General features: G+C 45.0%; 1 protein-coding gene across 1 annotated transcript in view; it reads right to left on the reverse strand.

Moving 5' to 3' along the window:
* Nucleotides 1-335: 335 nt before the first annotated feature.
* The window catches only part of COL9A1 (collagen type IX alpha 1 chain), a 97,787-nt gene continuing 73,226 nt past the window's right edge, over nucleotides 336-24,896 (reverse strand). The window contains exons 31-38 of the mRNA XM_065401741.1: nucleotides 24,517-24,552; nucleotides 24,367-24,411; nucleotides 20,404-20,436; nucleotides 13,822-13,968; nucleotides 12,610-12,664; nucleotides 6,897-7,085; nucleotides 1,789-1,866; nucleotides 336-520 (exon numbers count right to left, since the gene is read on the reverse strand). Of these exons, the coding sequence (XP_065257813.1) occupies nucleotides 336-520; nucleotides 1,789-1,866; nucleotides 6,897-7,085; nucleotides 12,610-12,664; nucleotides 13,822-13,968; nucleotides 20,404-20,436; nucleotides 24,367-24,411; nucleotides 24,517-24,552 (768 nt within the window). The remainder of the gene's footprint in view (nucleotides 521-1,788; nucleotides 1,867-6,896; nucleotides 7,086-12,609; nucleotides 12,665-13,821; nucleotides 13,969-20,403; nucleotides 20,437-24,366; nucleotides 24,412-24,516; nucleotides 24,553-24,896) is intronic.

Consider the following 24,896-nt stretch of genomic DNA (forward strand, 5'->3'; position numbering starts at 1 on the left):
GATGGGAGGGAAAGGGAGAGGGGGAAGAAGTGACTGGGAAAGGGCTTTATTTATTTTTAAAAGAAACTGGTTTAAGACAACTGCCTTGTTATCTCCAAGGGGGAAGAGAGAGCCAAAGGGTCTTGCCTGTGTAGTTTTGTAAGCACCATCATTCTAATTTTGGTTGCCTTTTTGTAAGAACGTACAAACAATGTGTTAAAGTATGTCCTATTGAAGCCTTGGGTGCTAGGTTTCTCCTCCTTATTTGGTAGGTTTCTCCTCCATTTTTTTTATTGTCAGCTGTACGTGCAGAGAGTAAACTGATACTAACATTTCACAGCACTTGCATTGCACTTTCATGGCCCTTTCACGTTCTCACCAGCTCTCTGTCCAGCTTGCACTGTGCAAGATGATGGCTCACAATATCCCGGAGGACCGGCAGGACCTGGAGGACCAGGTACTCCAGGCTGACCAGCCACTCCTGGTGGGCCTCGTTCACCATCACGGCCTTCCCTTCCATAGCTGGGTTTGCCGGGTTCACCTGGAAGAATGGACATATATGTAAACAGAAGCACTACATGGCAGGTATAAAATGTGGATTGTTTTATTTAAAGTTTGGTTTTGTTCTTAAGTGACTGTGAAAATAGCTTTGTGGGGTTCCATGTTTACTCTGTGAGTTCTATATAAAATGCGTTCCCTTTACACATTAAAAGATGTTTCTCTATTAGCCATTCCTCCAAACTCAACCTGAGCTTGGTTGGGTTCTCACATATTACGAGCAATAAAGTTTCCATAGGCCAAATTCTCCCCACAGTTACCTCTGTCCAGCTCCACTGCCATCAATGGTGTTGCAGTGTTAATGATTAGAACCTAGTGAACAGTTCTGTTGATGATGCACAAGAAGGATAGAATCCAGGCTGTTAACTCACTAGAGCTAACAGGAGTAAGAAGCACTAACAAATTATTTTTGTCCTATAGTCAGATGTGACTCTCAATACACACAGGGAGCAGATCTGTTGAGTAGCAAGGTGCATTTCTATGTATTTCTCCTTAAATTGTCAATGAATTGATGAAATAATAAGCAATTTCTGTAAGTTTCTTCAAGTGGTACATTTATATTATATAAACTGAGGTTTTCAGACATCCCAAACGTCTGTGTTTGCTAATAAGTGAAACTACTATCCTTGTTACACAGAGAAAGACATTCATTAGCTTATATCCATACATATACTCAGAAATGTGCTGGAGAGAGAATTTGTTATATTGAAAATGAATGTACCTCTTCATTTAACCACTAGAGGGTAGTTGTGTTACATTTATGAGCATGAATCTGGATTCTGGAATTCTGTGACACAACATGGCAATTAATGACCACAAAAGTAAAGGAGAACTGTAATTTGAAGCCCCAAAATTGTAAACAGAGGCTTTGAGGACTCCACTGTTGCTGATGGGTAAGATTATTTCATTTTTTGTGGTTGTCATTATGGGAATTGCATATATGTCATTTTTTGATTTACACACGCTGGTCCCAATCCTGATCCCATTGAAACCAATGGGAGTTTTGTCATGGACTTCAATGGGAACAGGATAAGGCCCAGGCCCATTTCTCTTACTATGATGATGATAATTCTTGTTCATGACAGTGTAACTGTTTATATACAATATAAAAATACAGACATACAGCTGATTCCTTAACAAATGCCTGCACTTGAATTTTTTCAAAATAATAATGTCAATTCCTCCCCCCCCCCTCCACCTTCCCTCCTTATATATTCCTCTTATCACCTCCATACACCCCTGAATATTTACCTGGAAGACCTGTTGTTCCAGGTAAGCCTTTGGGTCCTCTGCCTGGAAATCCCCTCTCCCCCTTTTCACCAGCTTCACCTGAGGTAAATTAGTAAAATGTCATTCACAGTCTGTGCAAAGCAGTTTTTTCTACCTCAAGGCATTTAACTATCAGGACAACTGACTCTTTGAGAAGGGGAGTTTAGCAGAGGACTCACCAAGTGAGGTGCAGAACAAGCATGTCTGAGTGATGGCCTGACTTACATTCTTTGCAACTTCTGCTGGTGAAAGAGAAAAGCTTCTAAGCTACACAGAGCTCTTCTTCAGATCTCTGTAGTTCAAAAGCTTGTCCCTCTCATCCAGAGTTGCTGGTCCAATAAAAGATATTACCTCACCCAGCTTGTCTAATATCCTGAGACCAACTCAACTACAACAACATTGCAAACAACAATGAATTATATTCTTGTAAAAATTCAATGTGGATTCAGCATATTACTATCCACAGCAGTTACACTCAATGGCAGACACATTAAAAAAAACATTTTCCCTAAAATGAAAATTGGATTATGCTATGTTTCATATAGTGCCACCCAATATAACTTGAGAGAGAAACAACAGTCAAAAACAAAACATGAAGGACAAAACAGGCAAGCCATTTTGGGGGAAAGGCTGAAGTAGCTGGTGTAGGGGCCTTATTACGCTACATGAGCTGGGCTACAAAGTACAATAGTTCTCAGGTGCTGGGTCCTGGTTTGTGCATGACTGCTTTGGATGTCATGGCTCCACATCCTAGGGCAGCAGAAAAAGAAGCCCATTCTTATTAGAATGTTCTCTGACATCCAAACTGGGTTTTATTAGGCACCTGAAAGAATAAGGAATGCAGCAGGCAGCGCGGCTGGGCTGGCTGGGGGAGGCTGACCCCCCCCAGCCCCTCCCCTTCCACCCGAGGCCCCACCCCTTCTGGGGGCCAGAGTCAGCCCCGTACCAGTAAAAATTTATTATTACTTTCACCCCTGAGTGGGAGCTTTAAAATCTTTGCTACTTTGACCATCTGGATTAAATGCTGTCCACCCCATATAGAGTCACTGTAGATGCTTTCATCCTCTTTTGAAGAGGCCTATGCAATCCCTTGGCATTCTGAAGCAGATAGAAAGTTAGTAGTTTAACCCTTGAAGTATAAATCTAATAATGTTTGAGAAAGTTTAGAATAAAAACTAGAATGGTTTCTTTTCTTTTCATGGTCCTAACTCGCTACAGCCAGTATGGTGAGTTTGACTGAATAGCCAATTATCACTTAGTTAGAAAGGGCACAGCAGAAACTTCTTGGGAAGTCATTTGAGCTGATGCTGTTGAGATAGCACACATGTTTGAGTATCCATTGAGGATGCCGAAATGTGTGCTACAGGAGGAAGCTGCTATCTCTAAATTTCAGAGAAGATTACAGCTGCCCACGCCACTTGGAAACTAACCCTGTCCTGGTAATTACAGCAGCAGGGAGCCTTGATGTCACGTTACCCATATATATTTTAGTACTCCAAACTACTGCAAACTTTGGAATAGTGTTTACTGCCAGTTATAGACACACACCTCTCCTCTTTGCACTAAACTCCTTGAGTGTATCATTTACAGCTGCACCCTCTGATAATTTTCCTCCAGTTTTCTTTCTGACCTGCTTCAAAGTGGCTTTCGACTGAATTTCCATTTCTGGCTTCCTTCATTCCACCAAAGTTGCTCTCACAAAAGACCTCCTCCCTCAGACCCAATCGTCTCAACCCTTGACACAGCTGATCACTCCTCACACACTCTCCTTCCAGATTTCCATTGCATTGTGCTCTCACCTCTCTGACTATTCTTTTAGCGTGCTCTTCCATGGCTCCATAGTGGACCTCATTTCTTTTCTCTTTTGACTCTCTTCCTGGGTGACCTCTTCCAATCCCATGGGTTCACCTCTCAGCAAATAGCTCCCAGCTATACCTTCCCAGTCCTCACTTTTCCCCCTGCATTCAGGACCACGTCTCTGTATGTCTCTATAAACTCTCGGTCACCACTGTGCATTCAGATGGTGGTACTGATTCTCAGAGCAGGAACCTGTTATTTGTTTGGCACAGTTTGCCTGCTGCAGAACACCATGTACCCTTTTGGCATTTATTAATAAAATAGTGCTAGAGCCGTACTGTGTATTTAGTTCAGATCAACGGCAGCACGTAATTCTTCTGCAGAATCATTTTTTCCTTGACAGCAGTTAAAAACTCTTTCCATCTTCCAAAGCCAAAGCACTTAGTATTTATCTGTGTTTCTAAGGCACTGATCATCTTGGTGTCTAGGTGCCAAAGTTGATACAGACTGAAATGTCTCAGATAGCTCCCCTTAACAAACATCATCAAAATGCTCCTGCAATTCCAGTTGTTTAGGTTGAACTGAAGCCTCTGCAGCAGCTTTCTCTGAACTTATCTCACTTTCCTACCCTAGTTCTCTTGCATTCAAGAGTGCAGAAAAATTACCTGACTGTTACATGCAAAGAAACCTTTCCGTAAGGGTTGGTCCAAAGCACAGTTACTGACAAATGTACACAATTTCAGGTGATGGCTGTTTTACAGCCTAAAAAACACTCTTTACTAGAAAAACCCTTGCATGGGATAGGACATATACTACCATTGAGGTATTTAGAAATGCACCCACAAATTTACCAGAGGGTAACATGGAATCATGGCGTTATGGGAAGTTGCTTTTTCTAGTTGCTGTTTTTCATTTATTGGTTGTGCTTAAACTTTTTTTTCTTGTATTTTATAACAACATTTTTGGCCAGGTAAAGAGTGTTCAGTATGTGAACCTTTGTGCCTCTATTTTTTTTCTGCTTTGTAAGAGAATGTGGGTGAGACTACATTATATATTCATAGATTCCTAGGCCAGAAGGGACCACTGTGATCATCTTGTCTGACCTCCTATATAACACAGGCCATAGAATTTCCTGAAAATAATTCCTTGAGCCATTCCTACATTAATGTAGCTGCAGATCTCTAGCACCACTGTAATTAAAGTTTGTGTTTCCTTGTATACTATACCTCTCATCAGGGTTTTATATGATTTTGCTTTTGACAAAAACTAACACTCCAATCCTGTTACCCAGAGGGTTTTACAAGGGAAGAGAATTTTTAAAAGGATACTGTTGCTGCCCTTATTCAAGAAGGAGAAGAAAAAAAACCCACTGCTGGCTGGAAATAGAAATAAGTACTTTAGTTTTGCAGAAAATTTCCCCCAACCATCCTCTGAAGGCAAAACCCCCTGTCAGTCAGGAACAAAAAATTATTAATTTAGATTAAATAAAGATTTTTAATACATTGGGTAAGCCAATTCCTTAACACAGATTTCACCCTTTCAAAGGATCAATTGATTTTGCAATGTACAGTGCAATGGTGCTGAATGTAGAATTTGTTTATTATAGGACAACAGGAAGGAAGATTTGTCCATTGATTGTAAACTAAGAGATCTGATGGATTTAAAATGATTGCTGATACTACCGTAAAGTTTAATGAATAAGTGATGTTTGTTGATGAAACATGGCTGGTTTTACATTCAGAGGGAGTATCAGAAGACAAAGAGCACCATCTTTGTGAGCTGCAGGATGAACATACTGGAGGCATGGTAAAACTAAGCAGATGTAAAGTGACTAGGTAAATAAAAGAGAGAAGACTGTAAGGCCCTGTCTTCACTAGGGGGAAAAATGTATTTTCCTGCTAGTTCTTCCTCCTACTAAAAAAATAACAGGAGTACTTGTGGCACCTTAGAGACTAACAAATTTATTAGAGCATAAGCTTTCGTGGGCTACAACCCACTTCTTCGGATGCATATAGAGTGAACCATATATTGAGGAGATATATATACACACACATACAGAGAGCATGAACAGGTGGGAGTTGTCTTACCAACTCTGAGAGGCCAATTAAGTAAGAGAAAAAAAATCTTTTGAAGTGATAATCAAGATGGCTCAGTACAGACAGTTTGATAAGAAGCAAGTGTGAAAATACTTACAAGGGGAGATAGATTCAATGTTTGTAATGGCTCAGCCACACTTCCTCCTACTGTTTATCTCAACTTACTAATGTATGAAAGGCCAAGCTGCCTTGTCCATCCTAGGATTTTACCATGTATTAGCTACCACTGGTGTGGACACACCCCAAGTGGGGGGAAGCAATATAGTAAATGGGTGTGAGGAGGGTTCTAAGGATTAACTAGGAGGCAAGACCCTGCCATTTATTCATGATGGCCCCAATTCAGAAGTCCATCCCTGATCAGCACAGCAGTTAAGCATGTGGTTAAGTGACTGGATGACTAGGGTTGGATTTAAGACCAAATGCTTTGCTGAACTGAGGCTTATGTGATCTTAGGCAAGTCATTTTGGGCCAGAGATCTAAAGGAATTTAGGTGCATAGTGGGATTTTCAGAACCACTTGAGCATCTGGGTGTTAGGTGTTAGGCACCTAAATACCTTTAAAAATTTGGCCCTTAGTCCCTCAGCCCTTTATCTTTCTATGCCTCAGAGGGTTCGTCTACACTGCAAAATACCACCAGCAGCAAATCTGGGAGGCCGGGTATAAAGCCTGGGGCTCACGCTACGGCACTAAAAATAGCAATGAGATGTTCCCAGTTGGGCTCTGAAATATAGTGAGGAGGGTGGGTCTCAGAGCCTGAGCTCAAGCCCAAGTGGGAACATATTCACTGCTATTTTTAGTGCCATATCTTGAGCCCCATGAGCCAGACTCTGTAAACCTGGGCTCAGAGATTTGCTGCCACAGGGGGATTTTTTGCAGTCTAGATGTGCCCAGAGACACTAGAACTCAAGGCTTAGCAGGTTAAAGTAAACAATAAGGAAAGAAAAATTAGAGACTTAAATTCAGACACTTTGCCGGCAGAGAAAGGAGGTTAAAGTATTAATCCTAAAATCAAAGTGCTCAAAGCTTTACGACCCAGATAACTCATGAGGCCATACTCTGTGTTGATTAAATTAGTTCCTTGGAAGGTCAACATCACTTCAGTGTGATTTGATTCCATATTATAAGTAAGTCACTTTACCAAAAAGCAGGCAGCATTTATGCTTCACAAATTAAAAAGCCTATTACAGCATCTCTTACCTTTTGGACCTTTAAAACCAATCTCACCAGGAGGACCTTTAAGACCTGGCAAACCACGGGATCCAATCTGTCCTGGGAAGCCGTTTTCACCAGGAGGCCCGGGAGCACCTGGTGGTCCAGGTCGACCTGGGAGACCTGTAGCACCAGATTCAGGCCTCCTAAGGCTGGCTGCTAGCTGAGCAAGTTGTTCTGTAAGAAAGAAACAGGAAGGGAGAAATTAAGAGACAGACCCTAAATTAGTTGAGCACTAAGTGGCTTTCCCAAGAGTGTAAAGAGCATTTTGTATTTGATTGTCACTAAGGGAAAAGGATAGCTGACATACAGCAAATACTGTACCATGGAAGCTGTTAGAGAAGGATGATGCACATGACATCACACAATGTTTCTACAGGGCATTTTCCATAAGCCATGACATAGGAGGCTTCTGTGAGCCAGTGCTGTCAATAGCAAGCTGCTTACTATATACGTATCCTACAAAGTAGTGTCTTGTGCTTTTTGAACCTCACGCTTGAAACATTTTGTGGCTGTGAGAATCTAAAATGATCTAAATAAATTATATACATTGTAAAATGTCTATATGTAAAATTAATTAAATAGAAAATAAGAGTGCCTCTTTAAAGGGTGGGTGGGTTTCAATTTTACTGTAGTTAATGTTAGGATCTGGCCTCAAAAGAAAGGGCATATAAAGAATACCAAAATAAGGAAGAAATATATCATCCTACATATAATGCTAAGTCAAGACATGGCTCATGAGGTAATTAAAGAGAGCAGCTCCTAAACCCACATTTTCAGGGGGAAATACTCAAATTTGCACTTAATTTGCCATGACAATGTGCATAAATTCAATTTGTAAGTGTGCATGAATTTTTCTGCATGTTTCAGATGGTTACTTGTCTCATTAAAGTCAATGGCAAAGCTCTTTTGATTGTTATAGGAGTAGGATCAGTTCCTCAACGTTCCTTAGAATGGCCTCCACAGACTACTTCCTCGTCCTCCTTTTCTTTCAAGCCACTGCCATACTCATTCTAGTGGCAGTGGTCCCCTTTTCAGACTATTCAGTTCTCTTCTTCCGTCCAGAGATCCTCGTCTACATTTAAAAGCCATTCCTAGGCACAGTCAGTCCCAATTTTGTGCCAGACAGTCTGTTTTTCTTGGCTAAACACTCTTCTCAACAGGAAAGGAACACAGAGATCCTAGAATGTGTAAGCACATGATTCCAGTAGGGACAGGAAGGTACTACAGTTTTGGGAGCCTGGGGACAGCTGCATAGAAGACAGGATACAATATGTAGGTGAGAGAGACATTTGGAGCGTGAAGAGCTGGGCTTCAGGCAGTTGTCTTTAAACAAGGTGGGTTTCAGGAGCAATGTAGTTTGGATATGAATATTTGAAAGGTTTGAATGTTGTTTGGAGAGGTCTGAATGGGTACAATGGGACAATACAGATTTTTCCAGATCATTTTATTCATCACTAGCTGTGATGCCTGTAAGTATATTCCTCAAGTTCTAGGGCTGATCTCATTATAAGCCTCTTCCACAGCCCTGTATTTTCTACCTTTCAAGAGAATACTTCTTTTAGAAAGGTCCTTTAATACTGGTAACGGACAGATCAAAATATTGTGTTGCTAGAGCAATCAAATCTGAAATGAAATAAGATAATACCCTGTTGGGCAGTTTAAAAAAAAACTGTTGAGAATTTTCAAATTAAATAATAAAGAACAATGATGTCATCCCGGTAAATGATAGCCTAATTTCCAAAGGGCATCTTCTATTCTATGGCAGACATCTAAAAATCTCTTTGATGCTTCAAGGACGGTATAAATGTTTAGACTCAAATCCCACCAAAGAAATAGAGTTAGGGGATTGAATATTTGCCCATGATTTTCACTTTGACATGTCACTTAATCCTATAAGGCCCCTACCATCTCTCTACATTTATATATATATATTGCAAGTGGGTGGCTGAATGTTATAATTTAACAGTGAACAAGTACCAATGGCAAATCACATTTTCAGTGCAGGCAGTTACCATCATATTTAAAGCACAGTGATTTCAGATTATGCAAAGTTTACTTTTTTTTTTTTTTTTCATAAAAACACTTTCCAGTCTTCAGTTACCATAGTAATAGCAGGGAACTGCAGGGAACTCTCTGCACAAAAGAACTGGCAATTCAGTGGGCTGCAAAGGACTGTTTGATAGATAAGAGATGTTCATTTTTCTGTAATATGGGTGGGATTGGCTGTCTCAGGTCCTCAAGCAGAGGCAACCGTCTCTGTATCCATCTCCCTTTTCTGTACAAAAGTAGGAAGGCTCAGACAACCCCTTAGCACAGTTGCTCCCACCTGCAGAGGACACTCTGTGGGTCCTGAAACCTTGATAGGGAAAGCTGGGGCCTAGGCAGTAGTTGGTATGAGGGGATAAACATTGTCCCCTCCCAGATGTAAGGAGAGTCTGCAAAAAAGATAATACAGGCTTTGGGGCAGCCATGGCAGATGGTCTATGCAGTTGGCTACAAGGCTCTGCAGGGATCTGTGCCTGCTCCACAGGGGAGGGCAGAGATAGTAACCCCTTCCCCAGTGGGACCATAGTGGAAGAAATCTGTGAGGGAATCATGATAGTGATTTCTCCTGGGGTGCAGGGGTTCCCATGAGAGGCTGTTCTCCAGCTCTTGTTCTAAAATTCTTACCAATCAATATCCATTGTGGATAGAGAGCTGGATCCTCTCCTAAGATCTGGCTGCTTAAATAGCTGCCTGGGGATTCCCATTGTGTAAGTGGGATCCGCAGGACATGTAGAGTCAGCATAGTAGCTCTAACCCACCTCTCTTCCCCGGACTGGGGTGGGGGGATGGCATATCTGAGGAAAGGGAGAGTGTCTGAAGCACTGCTCTGCTCTGGCTATCCTTGGCTGATGGAAAAGTTCCATGGAGCTGTGAGCATCCGGGAGCAAGTCAGAGCAGCTCTGAGGCTGCTCTTATGCTGGGAGTGGGACCAGCCTCTAGTCAGCCGCAGAATCAGGTTAGCGTAAAGGTGGTTTAAAGCTGTCTTTCCTCCCCACCTCCACACCTCTACACTGTTAGACTGCAGCATCTGGCCCACAATGATGTTTTTTTTTCAAACCACAGTTTAATCCACTCTCCAATTTAATAAATAGAGATGCAAATTCCTGACATATAAACAGGTTTGGCAGAATTTGATTTTTATTTTCTTTATAACTTTGATGGATAATATCACTGGTTATTTTAATGTGGGTTTTTTTTCTGTTTTTCTCAATTTAGATTTTCACAGTTGTGCAAATTATGGGATATAAGAATTTTTTATCTATTTAAATTTTCACATTTGCAGGAACTTATGAAAGAGTCTGTTATATTAGTTTTGATGGAATATATGGACCAAAGGTGTTAACATTATTTAGTTACTGTCTAACATTAAACAATGTAAACAAGGTTCGGGGTTTGATGCACAGAAACTTTAGCTTGCTTAGAACTATGGAAAACACACCATTTTTTTAACCTTTTATTAAAGATACAAAGAAGAAGGGAAAACAGTTAAAGTATTTGAAATGTAAAAGTATCAAGTAAGGCTTTTATTTTAACAACATTCCTTGTTCCCTTTCCCTTTAGCTGGAAGGAGTTTCAGAAGGAAAAACCTTCTTATTTGACAGTCTCTTGGACGGTATCCAAGATGGTAGTAACTGGTTTTTGGGTAAAAGAAGAAATTAGTTGAGATGAGCAAGAGCTGCTGCTGCTGTTCAAGTCTGATTCTATTTTATTCTAGGTGGTGTCTGGGATTTAGCTGGAGCCAGTAGAGGTGGTGATGTTATTTGGGTTCCTTTTTTTGGCCTGGTTTGGGTAGGGAGTTTTTCAGGATTAGAATGACGAAGGCCTAGGGTTCCAAGAGATGGTAGGGTGGCAGAAATGATGGTGAAGCTTGCTTCAATAGTTTCCATCTGTGTTTACATCTTTTTTACCGCAAAGTCTCTTTTTTTAAGGACCCAAAAAACGCAGTGATGGGTAGAATAGCTCATCCCCTCATTTTGTTTACAAATTAGGCCTAATATATGACATACCAATTATTAATTTCTGGTATTATATGTTTTGTTTTTACTAAGTATGATTTTAACATAGTATTTGAACCATATTAGTAGGCCCTTTTGTTAGGATTAATTCGGTCTTTCTTCTTTTCATCCCTTTTTTCATTAACATTTGTTATTATAGGTTATTATGACATTTTATGAACTTTTACATACTTTTACAGTTGAGCTTACAATTAGGGTAAATTTTTAGGCCTAATTATTGCAACAAGTCATATAATAATTATGTAATAACAAGAGGTGGTGACATTCAAAAAGTTAAAGTTTTATAACCATTAAAACACACTATCCGCATCACATGTCACATATACGAAGTAAATATTCTTAAATCAAACTCCAATAAGTTCTCAAGCAGCATTTTTTTTAACTTTGCCTATCTGTAAATTTCGATTATTAGCAGTGGAAATATTTTTGGTGGTTTGTGGGTGTACAGTGAAATTGACACTTACTGATAAAAAACAAATCTAATGCTTCCAAGTGTACATATAAATGCAAACTCTCCCCTCAGTGATGACAGTAATTAGCTTGATGTAAACCCCAAGACAGGCAGAGTTATACCAGAGAACTCCATAGGGCTGCATGGGTTTCGGGGGCGAGGGGGCAGGATTTGACTCTACAAATATAATTTTACATTGTTTTGGACACAATGAGCCTATTTGGCAATTGTTTTGTTTCTAAAACAACGGGGGCCCAATACTGCTGGACTTAGTCCACAATTATTTGCATGAAAACAGTCTCTGCTTGATAAAGCCCCAAATTCTGCCTCCATTTAGTCCCTGCATTGGTCAATGGTATTGCACAGGGTGTAAGTGAGGGGAATGTTTCTTTTATTGGTTATTTTCATTGGAAAGCATTCAATCCAAGAAAGAGTACAATGAACTAATCCAAATTCTACTTTCTTTACTCCAGGGAGATCAAACTCATTCTGTATATGGGAACAAGTTCAATTTTTAATAAATGTTACAGCTTTAGAAGCACCCTTAGTCCACAGCTGAGCTCTGAAGACAGTACAGAGTTTGCATAAAGATCAAGGGCACAGGATGGCCTTTGTGTAATAATTGTATATTATCACAATTGTTTTCTCTTTGCTCAATAGCTTTTGTGACAGTTAATATCACTTAGTGGAAAAATGCGCTCAACTTTAGGACCACTATTATTTCTGGTATTTATTTCTCTTCCTTCCCTTTCTCTATCCCTCTCCTTTGTCACCTCTTTTCTTCCCTTTGCATTTTCTTCCTTGCGGCAATTCCTGCTTTCCTATGTGCTGTACTCCCACCCCTCCCTTATTCTTTCTGCTAAAATGATCAGCAATCAAATAGTTAATGGTGACATTTAAAATGTTATCATCAGACACCCCCCTAAAATAAATGGAACAGGAGTGATTGTTCCAGGTTCTCTGTGGACTCTGGGTTAAACTTGCTTCACACTGGAAGATTATCTTTGCAAGTAGGAGGGCTAGAAACTTACTTTTTTTAAAAAAATCAAAGCTTAGATTCTGCAGAATCTGAATATGTCAAATGGATCACACTAATACATCAAGGAGGCTGGATCCAACCAGCGGACTGGTGTTTGACACCCCTGCTTTAAATGCACAAGAAAGATTAAACATTGCAATTATTTACCTTGCATGACTCTCATGCAGACCTGTTTAATGTGCTGATCTGTTGGCTCTCTACCCTGGGATAAAAATATTTAATAGCAGTTAATATACAGTAGTTATTTATAAAATGAGAATGTAATTAAGACGCTGGCTGGCTGATGATAAAAGTTCCAGCCCTTCAACCTTACACATATGACTAGTCCCATTGAAGTCAACGGGAGTATCAGTGTATGGACCACTTTTGTGATCTTGATACACACACATACCACAGGAATGCATGCAGTATAAGAACATGAATAGAAAAAGTCAGGCTGCAGACTGAGTACCATAGGTTCCAGCTATTCAGATATGTGACATTACTACATTGTAGCCAATTGTCACATGAATCATAGTAATATGGGGCTGGAAGGGACTTTGGGAAGACAAGTCCATCCCCTGCACTAGGGCAGGACCAGATAAACCTAGACCATCCCTGACAAGTGTCTGTCCAATTTTAAAACCTCCAATGATGGGAATTCCACTATCTCCCTTAGAAGCCTGATCCAGAAATTAACTTCCCTTAGAGTTAGAAAGTTTTCCTAATATCTAACCTAAATCTCCCTTGCTTCAGATTAAGCCCATTACTTCTTGTCCTACCTTCAATGGACATGGAGAACAATTGATCACAGTCCTCTTTATTACAGCCCTTAACATATTTGAAGACTTATCAGATTCCCTCTCCCCCAGTCCTCTTTTCTCAAAACTAAATATGCCCAATTTGTTTTAACCTTTCTTCACAGGCCAGATTTTCTAAATTTTATCATTTTTGTTGCTGTCTTTTGGATTCTCTCCAGTTTGTCCACATCTCTCTTAAATGTGGAGCCCAGAACTGGACATAGCACTCCACCTGATGCTTCACCAGTCCCAAGTAGATTGGGACAATTACCTCCCATGTCTTACATATGACCCTCCTGTTAATACACCCCAGAATATTAGCCTTTTTCATAACCGCATCACACTGTTGACTCATATTCAATTTGTGATCCACTATAGCCCCCAGATTCTTTTCAGTAGCACTACCACCTATAAAGGAATAATGTATTCCAGAATGTGTGGGGTGTTTGAAGTCACCTGGGCTTCATGCGCATGTCCCCAACCCACCAGCAGCAAACACATCTCCGTTATAACTACATACCTTGTTGTATGTGGTGTTTGAGAGACAGAAAAATCTGTGTAACATAAAAATAGCACTTACTGCTGGACCCTGGCTGCCAGGCAGACCTGGAGCACCTTGTTCACCTTGCAAACCGCGAGGTCCAGGTGAGCCTCGTAGCCCTTCTATGCCAGGCAGTCCACGACTTCCTTCAGGTCCACGAAGGCCAGGCTCACCAGGGTTACCAACCTACAAATGAGAGACAGTGACTTTGTATGACTGCATTTTTGCAATACAAGCCATACACTATGTTTCTGCAGGAACAGATATGCCGTGTGCAGTGCCTACGCTTTCACATTGCTTACTATGAAAGATGATGGCCACCTCTGTCAAATTCTGTTGGCTATTGTTTGACTCTTTGTTTTTGTTAAAGAAAAATATCCTTTCTGTTACAAAGGGAATAGCATGAGGGAAGGGATGCACTAAAATCCAGAATAAAAGAAGGGTTGGTTAGTGGATTATAAAACTTTCTATTATACATATCAGCCCACATTATTTTAAGAGCTGGATGCTCCTCTGTGCAGGGTGAACCTGCATAGGGAAGTTGAAACTCTATGGGTAAAATCCTGGCCCCATTGAAGTCAATGGCAAAACTCCTTTTGACCCCAATAGGATTAGGATTTTACCACTTGTGTTTAAACTCTCATATAATTTTTTTCTGATTCTTCCTTCACAGATCGGGGTGGATCTTCAGAGACAAGGGGCTTGTGCATGGAGACATTAGGCCTTCACATTGTCACTTGTTTCCCCCAACGTCTTGCCTCCAATGGGATCCCTTCACCTGCATCTGTCCCTGGAACAGCAGAGAGGTGGTAAGCTTTGTAACTTACTGAAGACTTTCTCTGCAGTAACTGGCACCACATTCCTCCATAGGAAGGAAAATCCCACAGAGAGCTCTCATCCCTTCCTACCCCGTGGACTCCCAAGGAGGAGCCTCTGCAGTGTCAGGGAAGGAAGGGGAACGTACCATTGTGCTGGCACTGCCCTTTCTGTGGTAGCCAAGCTCAGCTGGGTGAGTACAGGCTACTGTAGTAGGGTCCTGTGAAACCCACATGTAAGGATGAAAAGTCCCCAGACTAGCCACACTGCACAAAAAGACAAGTAATGTGCCTTTTAGGAGGGGAGTGTTCAATCATCCATGGATTTGTTCTCTTTGTGCCAGGGCAGAGCCACTGAAGCAAGCACACATGGTGTTCTGAGGACTTCAGCATCTTCATCTGGGGGAACAATTATTTCCCCTGACAATGCAGCCCATAAACTGATTGGAAAGAGATACTTGTAAAACAAGCCCTTTACTGCCACTTGACAGGCCCAGGTAGTCACCTCCACAATGCTATATTACTTATTCAGAATCCCTGAAGCAGAACTAATTTTTTTATTAAGCCTTTGCACAAATCCTATAATATTAAATATTTAAAAGTAGCCTATGAACCAAAAAGGCCATAAACTAAGGCAGATTGAAGCATCCCACTTTGTAATCTATAAATATAAATGTTAGATACGCTGAAGAAAGGTAATCAACGTGCATTTAAGCTGCAGCCTCATGACCATAAGGAAGACGCTTTACTGAAATCTTTTAGTTTTTCAAAGAAATAGAAATTAAGAAGTTGGGGTTAATGGCCACAGCTCTTTACACTCACTGAATGAAAAGGTGCAAGGATCTTGCAGTAGCCATCTTTGCAGCAAAGTAAAAGCTGCATTTGTTTAATAAGAAAGTCTGGCTTGCAAGTCTGTCAAGGGTCTTGCATTCTTCCATCTCAGCCACCTGAGCTGTAGGAAGGCAATAGGCATTTGCCTGAAATTTTTTCTTCCGATCACATGGGGCTGCTGTGGTGTCTGCTGATCAGGCAACCAAGTGCTTCCTGGCTTGTTGCTCCCTCTGCTGAGCACAGCCAGAAAGGAGCAGTGAGAAGAGGAGGAAGTGGCAGCACAAGGACGAAGTGAGGGACCCAGCACTGGCTCCTGCATCCTCCTGCAGCTGCAACAGCCTCCCCCATCACGTTGCCCCAGCTAACTGCTCCTAAGCACCCACCAGCAGCTAACTAACTCTAGCTGCCCCAGCAGTCACCTATCCAGCTACCCAACACAACCTTCCCGTGTGTGGGGTCTCAGCCTGGGCTCCATCCCAAACTCAAAGATTTATACAGCCATTTTTAGCCCTGGGGCTAGAGCCCCTTGAGCCCAGGTCAGCTGACCTAGGCCAGCCGCAGCCATACCAGGCATTGTTTACTGCAGTGTAGATGTACCCTCTGTGTCTCAGAGAACCATATATGAGCCTAGATCAGTCGATGCTTGCAGAGTGGCAGGGATGGGACCAGAAGAGTTGCTTTCTATGTCTTTTTAAATAGGTTACTGGAGTCCGCAGTGACATAACCATCATGGGACATATAGCCTTACCTGAGGAGTTCTGTATTCCTGAATTTAGTGGTGAATAATAAACCATTCCACTGACACAGATTAAGACATTTTTTTGATGCACAACTTTTAAAAGTATATTCATATTCAAATTTCAGGCCAAGTTCTGCCCTAATTCATACCATGTGCAATCCCACTGGAAGAGGGGCCCCAGAAGCTACCCCTAGTAACAAGACAACTGACTTCCCCACCCTGTCTGACCTCCCTCTCTTTTCCAGATGCCTAATACTCCTCTAATGACAAAAGTTCTGACTGCCTTCCAGCTGCTAATCCCTGCAGACCCATCGCCTGGCAACTGCAACAGCATAAGTATGTGCTATCAGCTAATATGAAATTCTGCATAAACATGATATTCTCTGACAGTATGGAACTGGGGGAAAGTTTTGATGGATTTTTTTTGTAGTGTACTGAAGTACATATGAATATGCAGGCTCCAGTCTTGCAAACACTTACATATTTGCTAAACTGAATGCACATGAATCAATTGGACTGCTCATATGCTCAGAGTTAAGCATGTGTGTAAATGTTTGCCGGATTAGGGCCTCAGACCCTGATTCTAAAATTTGCTGTACACAGTCAGTTAGGGTTACCATATTTCCACAAGCAAAAAAGAGGACACCGGGGGGGGAGGAGCCCCGCTCTAGCCCCGCCCCTGCCCCGCCCCCATCCACTCCTTCCCACTTCCTACCCCCTGATTGCCCCCCTCAGAACCCCCAACTCCCCGCGCTCCTTGTCCCCTGACTGCCCCCTCCTGGGACCCCTGCCACTAACTGCCCCCTAGAACCCCCACGCCCTATCTAAGCCGCCCTGCTTCTTGTCCCCTGACTGCCCCCTCCTGAGAACCCCCTACAACCCTACCTGTCCCCTGACTGCCCCGACCTTTATCCACACCCCCACCCCATATTCACACCCCCGCCCCCAGACAGACCCCCGGGGACTCCCATGCCCTATCCAACTGCTCCCCACCCCCTGACAGGACCCCCAGAACTCCTGACCCATCCAACCCCCTCTGCTACCTGCCTGCCTCGACCCCTCTCCACACCCCTGCCCCCCTGACAGCCCCCCAGACCCATCTAACCCCCCCTGCTCCCTGTCCCTGACTGTCCCAACCCCTCTCCACACCCCTGCCCCCCTGACAGCCCCCCCAGAACCCCCGACCTATCTAACCCCCCCGCTCCCTGTCCCTGACTGTCCCAACCCCTCTCCACACCCCTGCCCCCCTGACAGCCCCCCAGACCCATCTAACCCCCCCTGCTCCCTGTCCCTGACTGTCCCAACCCCTCTCCACACCCCTGCCCCCCTGACAGCCCCCCCAGAACCCCCGACCTATCTAACCCCCCCGCTCCCTGTCCCTGACTGTCCCAACCCCTCTCCACACCCCTGCCCCCCTGACAGCCCCCCCAGAACCCCCGACCCATCTAATCCCCCCTGCTCCCTGTCCCTGACTGTCCCAACCCCTGTCCACACCCCTGCCTCCCTGACAGCCCCCCCAGAACCCCAGACCCACCTAACCCCCCCTGCTCCCTGTCCCTGACTGTCCCAACCCCTCTCCACACCCCTGCCCCCCTGACAGCCCCCCCCCCAAACACCCGACCCATCCAACCCCCCCTCCCTGTCCCCTGACCAGGGCCGGCTTTAAAGAGCCCAGGAATCGGGCTGCACTCCGGCCCGGGTTGCGGGGCTTGGGGCTGGGCCGGAGGTGCTCAGCCGGGGCTGGGCCGGCGCTGCTGGGACCCGAGCCGCCAGAGCCGAGGCCGGCGCTGCTGGGGCCCGAGCCGGCGCTGCTAGGGCCCGAGCCGGGCTGGGGCCCGAGCCGGGCCGGGCCGGCGCTGCTGGGGCCCGAGCCGGGCCGGGCCGGGGGTGCTCGGCCGGGGCTGGGCCGGCGCGGTTGGCTGGAACCAGGGCCGGCGCTGCTGGGGCCCGAGCCGGGCCGGGCCGGGGGTGCTCGGCCGGAACCGGGGTCGCCGCCCTGGGGCCGGAACCGGGGCCGGAGCCGCTGGGGCCTGAGCTGGGCCGGAGCCGCTGGGGCCGCCGGGCACCGCTCAGCCCGGGCCGGAGGGAGCCGCTCGGCCAGGGCCGCGCCTCCCCGGAGCTCTCCTCCTCACGCCCTCCCGCCCCAGCTTACCTGCTGCTGCCTCCTACTTGCCCCTGCAGGAAGCAGGGGAGGGGGAGGAGCAGGTGGGCGGAGCGTTCAGGGGAGTGGAGGAGGGGGAAGACAGCTGCGGGGCCGGACAGCGTGGTAAGGCTGCAGGGGATGGGGGGAGCCGGGAAGGGGCTTTGGGTGCCCAGCGGCACTTGGCCACCGCTTTTCTGTCTATAAATAGCCAACCGAGGGGAAATCCCGGACATTTTTAGATTTTTAAAAATCCCCCCCGGACGGCTATTTATAGACCGAAATCCGGACATATGGTAGCCCTACAGTCAGCCCCTTGAGCCCACATGGAGGGCCAAGGAGATCAGGCAGAGGAGTTTGAGAAGATGGGGGGGGGGGGTTGTTAGTTTGTTTACCTCATTTGGGTTCAGCCTGGGCACAGAACTCTGCCTTGCACACACGCTGCAGGGGCCTTTGGCCTAGTCTACACTTTAAGGTTTTACCGACATAGCTATGTTGGTTTGGAGTATGAAAAAATCACACACACACACCCTGACATAGCAGGTCCTAGTGTAGATGAGCTGTGTCTCCCCCGGGGGGAGGAGGGAAGGAAGGGGGTTGCCGGTATATCTATACGGCTATATGGAATACGGGCAAACACTTTCTAGTGGAGTGCAGGCTTAGACTATAAACTCTTCGGGTCAGGGACGGTCTCTCACTCATATGTTTGTGCAGCACTCAGCACAATGAGGCCCTGACCTGTCTGGTGCTCTGGGTGCTACTACAATAAAATAATAATGAATAAATACCCAAGCACTTTAGGCATCCACAAATCTATCAAAAACAAGGAACTTCCCAACTCAAGGGGATGCCCACAAATGTGGTGAATTACCCGTATGTGATCTCTGTTAAACCCACAAGATGGAGCTATCTTAAAGGCTACTGGACTTGCACAAAGGAAATCCAGCAAGTAGGCTTTAACATGTTTATTACCAACGCTCTCCCAATCCTGAAGGCTCTGCATTGCCCCAGTCTCTCTTTCTCACCGTATCTGACCAATTGCCAAGTTTCTCTCTCCATTGCGGGACCACTCACCAAGATGATCAGTCTATGGCCACAGTAAGGGAACTGTGTGATTTTAGGCAGCAGTTCTTAGAACAGGGGTTCTCAAACTGGGGGTCAAAACCCCTCAGGGGATCATGGGGTTATTACATGGGGGGTCACGAGCTGTCAGCCTCCACCCCAAACCCTGCTTTGCCTCCAGCATTTATAGTGGTGTTAAATATATAAAAAAATATTTTTAATTTATATGAGGGGGTCGCACTCAGAGGCTTGTTATCTGAAAGGGGTAACCCGTACAATAGTTTGAGACCCATTGCCTTGGAAGATCCCATGTTTCATTTATTCCATTAAAGCTCCTGATTCTAGTGCTTGTTAGAAGGCTTTTTCAGACCCACGATTCCACCTTCCCTTGAGGATGCTGGCAGAGCTTTTCTTTATATCCATCCTCAGTTTCTCATGGTAAGAACAGTTATTGTTACAGACCAATCCCTCAGATACAGTAATACTCCCAACCTTGGATGATCCAAAAATAAAGGATCAAGATGAAATCTCCTATTCTTTTTCCTCTATGGTACATAAGGTGCTTCTGCTAGGCTTCCCCATCAGCCCACTAGCTTTAATTTCAGGATAAGGTAGTACATGGGATTGGTACCAGAAATAATTTTGTTTTCAAAGAGATTATAACCCAATAGCCAGAACTGTCATAGAAGAAAGACTATAAACTGTCTGCAGGACACCGTCTTGCCAGTGCTTTTATACAATATCACTCACTCTCCAAACTGACATATCCACAAGTCGTATCCTAATTGCAAATAAAACTACCATGTTCTTTTACAGGGTTTAATTTGCAAGATGAGAATTCCTATTCAAAGTTAGTCTGCATATTAGAGTCATGCAGAATTTTAAAAACAAAAAATGAGTGTGGGATTTCATTTGCTTACACGACAGTTCTTGAAGAGCTAAATATTTGTACTCTGTTTCCTAAACCAGAAAACGATCCACGCAATTTATTTATACCTTTGATTTTCTATAACAGTGTAGTTCATCATACTTACTGATCCCTTTGGGCCCAGCAATCCCATATCACCCTAAACCAAAAATAAGACAAATTATGTCAGAACAGGATATTCATATTCAGTTACAAATGCAGTGTTTTTGATATGTTTTCCTCAATGTTTAAAAAATGATTGTTCTACTAAGAGCTAAGGAATTTGCTGAAGTACACAAAATGACACCTATAAATCAACCAAAAGGATTGAAAGTAATTTGTATTAATACATTTATTTGTGAAAAAAACAGATTTCAGTTTTTCCATTAGTATTGCAATTTCAAAAAGTGATTTTTGTACCATATTATCAAATATGTTTGTTTATTTATAATATATATTTCAAAATATATATGATAAACAGGGAAAGCCCCCTAACACCCCATTGTTGAGTAATAGTCTATAACAGGGGTGGGCAAACTTTTTGGCCCAAGGACCACATCTGGGAATAGAAATTGTATGGCGGGCCATGAATGCTCACAAAATTGAGGTTGGGGTGTGGGAGGGGGTGAGGGCTCTGGTTGGGGGTGCGGGTTCTGGGGTGGGGCCAGAAATGAGGAGATCAGGGTGCGGGACAGGGCTCCAGGCTGGGGTGGTGGAGTGGGGTGTGGGGGGGGGGTGAGGGCTCTGGCTGGGTGCAGGCTCTGGGGTGGGGCTGGGGATGAGGAGTGTGGGGTGTAGGAGGGTGCTCTGAGCTCGGACCGAGGGGTTTGGAGGGCAGGAGGGGGATCAGGGCTGGGGCAGGCAGTTGGGGTGTGGGAAGGGGTGCAGGCTCCAGCTGGGAGTGCGGGCTCTGGGGTGAGGCTGGGGCAGGGAGTTGGAGCGTGGGGAGAGGCTCAGGGATGCAGGCTCCAGGTAGCGCTTACCTCAAGCGGCTCCCAGAAGCAGCGGCATGTCCCTTCTCCAGCTCCTACTCAGAGGCATGGCCTTTGCACGCTGCCCCATCCACAGGCACCACCCCTGCAGCTCCCATTGGCTTGGTCCCCAGCCAATGGGAGCTGCATGGGCGGCACTTGGGGCGGGGGCACCATGCAGAGTGGAGGCCTCTGGCTGCCCCTACGCGTAGGAGCCGGGGGGGGGGGCCATGCCGCTGTTTCCAGGAGCCGTGTGGAGCAGCCCCCGACCCTGCTCCTTGGCTAAGCACTGGAGCAGGGCAAGCCCCAGACCCTGCTCCCCAGTGGGAGCTCGAGGGCCGGATTAAAACAGTTTGCCCACCCCGGTCTATAATAATTAGAGTTGGGCAGAAAAACTGCTGAAACACTTTTTAAATCAGCATTTGCTGATTTGTTGAAATCAGAATGTTCTGCGGGACCGCGTCAGTTTCAACAAAACTCCCCCAGAAGCCAGGCAGGTTTCAAAACCTGCCTGTTTTCCTGCCATCTTGCCTGCCCAGCTTACTGGTGGGCAGCCTGACTAGCTGATGGGGAGCCAAAAGCCTGGAAGCCCTGGGAGACCAGGGTCACCAAGCTCCCAGCCTCAGCAGCCCAGGCTCCCCAGCTCTGGGGCAGGTTGCCTGATGGGCTGCCTGAAGGTATGTCACACTGGAGCTGGAGGCAGGGCCGGCTCCAGGGTTTTTGCTGCCCCAAGCAGCGCAAAAAAAAACAAAACAAAAAACAAACAAAAAAAAGCCGCGATCGCGATCTGCGGCGGCAATTCGGCGGGAGGTCCTTTGCTCCGAGCGGGAGTGAGGGACCGTCCACCAAATTGCCACCGAATAGCTGGACGTGCCACCCCTCTCCGGAGTGGCTGCCCCAAGCACCTGCTTGGCAAGCTGGTGCCTGGAGCCGGCCCTGGCTGGAGGTATAATTTCCAGGTTGGGTAGACATATCTGGGCTAGCTTTGATTGAGCTAGCATGCTAAAAATAGCAATGTGGCTGCGGCTGAACAGACAGAGAGATAAGCTAGCCGCCCTGAGTATGTACCTAGAGGAGTGGTGGGCAACCTGCGGCCCACAGGCCACACACAGCCCGTCAGGGTAATCCGCTGGCAGGCCGCAAGACAGTGTTTACATTGACTGTCCGCAGGCACGGCCACTCACAGCTCCCAGTGGCCGTGGTTCACCATTCCCGGCCAATGGCTAACGGCGGCCACTGGGAGATACAGGCAGCCATGCCTGCGGACAGTCAATGTAAACAAACTGTCTCACGGCCCGGCAGCAGATTACCCTGACAGGCCGCAGATTGCCCACCACTGACCTAGGGTTTCAGATAGGGACGGCGAGTCCTTTCTGCCACATGTGCAGATATGGTTTCTGTTCCAAATCATAACAGAACCAGTTTTGGAAATCTCAAAATCCTCTGTGAAACAAAATTACTGTCCTACACCGAGCTCAAATTACTATCATAATGATGTATAGATGCATTTTATCATAATACCAATGGAGATATTTCCCTGAAAGCAGGACCGGATTAACGCAGGGGCTTTAGGGGCTGCAGCCCAGGACCCTGGGCAAAAGGGGGCCTCGGCGCAGCAGGGCTCAGGCAGGCTGCCTGCATGCCGTGGCCCCACGCCGCTCCCGGAAGTGGCTGGCTGCTGGCACGTCTCTGTGGTCCCTGGTGGAGGGGGGGGGTGAGGTGGCGCCGCGTGCTGCCCCCGCCCCCAGCACTGTCCCCACAGCTCCCAATGGGAGCTGCGAGGGCGGCACTTGTGGGTGCAGGCAGCGCATGGAGACACGCTGTCCCCCTCCCCTCAGGGGCACACAGAGATGTGCCAGCAGCTGGCTGCTTCCGCGAGTGGCGTGGGGCCACAGCATGCAGGCAGGCAGCCTGTCAGAGCCCTGCTGCGCTGCCGGCCTGGGGCCGCCTGTGGTAAGCACCCCCTGCCCCAGGTGAGAATCCCCTCCTGCACCAAACTCCCTTCCAGAGACCATACCCCAACACTCTGCCCCAGTCTGGAACCCCCTCCTGCAGCCAAACTCCCTCTCAGAAAGAAACGAATATAACAGCTGTTCCAAGGTAAGAAGGAGGCTATTTTGAATTAACTTAACTATATTCTATATGTTTTAAAACTGAAATGTAACCACAGAATGGCTTAATGTTAATTAAAAGGCAAGTTTAGTATAGCGTTAATAGCCTCGATGCCATAATTGTGCTCATTTTGTTTTCAATTAGGGAAAAGACTTGTATACAGGGCCCCACAAAATCTAATAGCCCTGGGCCCACAGGAGAATTAATCCAGTCCTGCCTGAAAGTGGTTGCTCTCCCAATCCGTGATAGCCTGTAGTGGAGTAGCAGGTTTCCCAGGGCTGGGAATGGGCATTTACTATAATTACAATTACTATGTAGTAACTGTTTTTACAAATAAATGTCCCTACGGTTATATTTTTGTGTTTAGTATAGAACATGCCATGTCATCACTTTAGAAACTGACTCACTAGTAGCAGACTCAAAATTTTGCTTCTCGGGAACCACACTTGCTGAAGAGCAAATCCCCTGGAGTCCCTATTTCAATTTTAAAAACTTTTAATTGCTGACATAAGGGTAATCAAATGTCATACGTTAGGAAGTAAGCTGATCGTTGCAGGAGTTAGGAATTAATTTTCTTGTCCAGACTACTGCATTATACAATTGGTTAGTATATTGCTTTACAAGTAGAAGAAGGGTATATCTTCCTTTGAAGCATCAGGTATTGGCCATTGGCAGAAGCAGCATATTGGACCTGATGGACAAGTGTGCTGATGTTTCCTTTTTTACATATAGTTTTAAAAACAAAATCAAGGCTTTTAATGTTTCAGAGGAGCCAGGGGATTTCAAAACTGAGACATTGGTGCAGCAGGTCCCAAAGGACACTGCAAAACTCTGCAGTGTAACCAATACATCCACTCTACTTTTGCAGTGATAAAATTATATAATAACACTGAGATTTGGTTTCTAATGGGAAAAAAATCATGTTGGAAAAGTTTCTTCAACGGATAAAACAAAAAAGTTAGTATCATTCACATAAAGAAACAGATTAAGTGAAAATAATGTCTTACCAGGTCACCCCTTTCTCCTGGTTCTCCTTCTCCTCCAGCAGGACCCTGTATCAAAACAAGACACATGCTGTAAGAGTCTTACGCTCCTTAAAATTTGATGATTCTAGAGAGTACAGTGATTGATATCATAATTAATATTAGAAGACTTACTTGTTCACCTTTAGGCCCTGGCTCACCAACCAATCCCTAAATGTAAAATAAAAAACAAAATATTTTAGAACCTAGAAATCACTGAATGTAAAGAGGGATTTTATATTTCACTCTGGTCAGAACTAAGAGGCTGTTATCTTGAACCAGCATTTCTGGAATATTTGGATCTGAAAGCAGCTTTTTCTTCCTTCCTCCATTTTAAAATTTATTTTATCAAAAGTATTCCTAGAGATATTTGGGTCTCAATTGCTGTTGTATTATTGCAACAACACTGCAGAACAACCAGTTCAGGAGCTTTTTTGGTGTACTTATAAATCAGATTCACTCAGAGACAAAGATTAGATCTGAGTCCCCTGTTCTTCTGATATTTCCTACGGGGA

Source organism: Emys orbicularis, chromosome 3 (genome assembly GCF_028017835.1).
Source record: "Emys orbicularis isolate rEmyOrb1 chromosome 3, rEmyOrb1.hap1, whole genome shotgun sequence".
NCBI classification, from domain to species: domain Eukaryota; kingdom Metazoa; phylum Chordata; order Testudines; family Emydidae; genus Emys; species Emys orbicularis.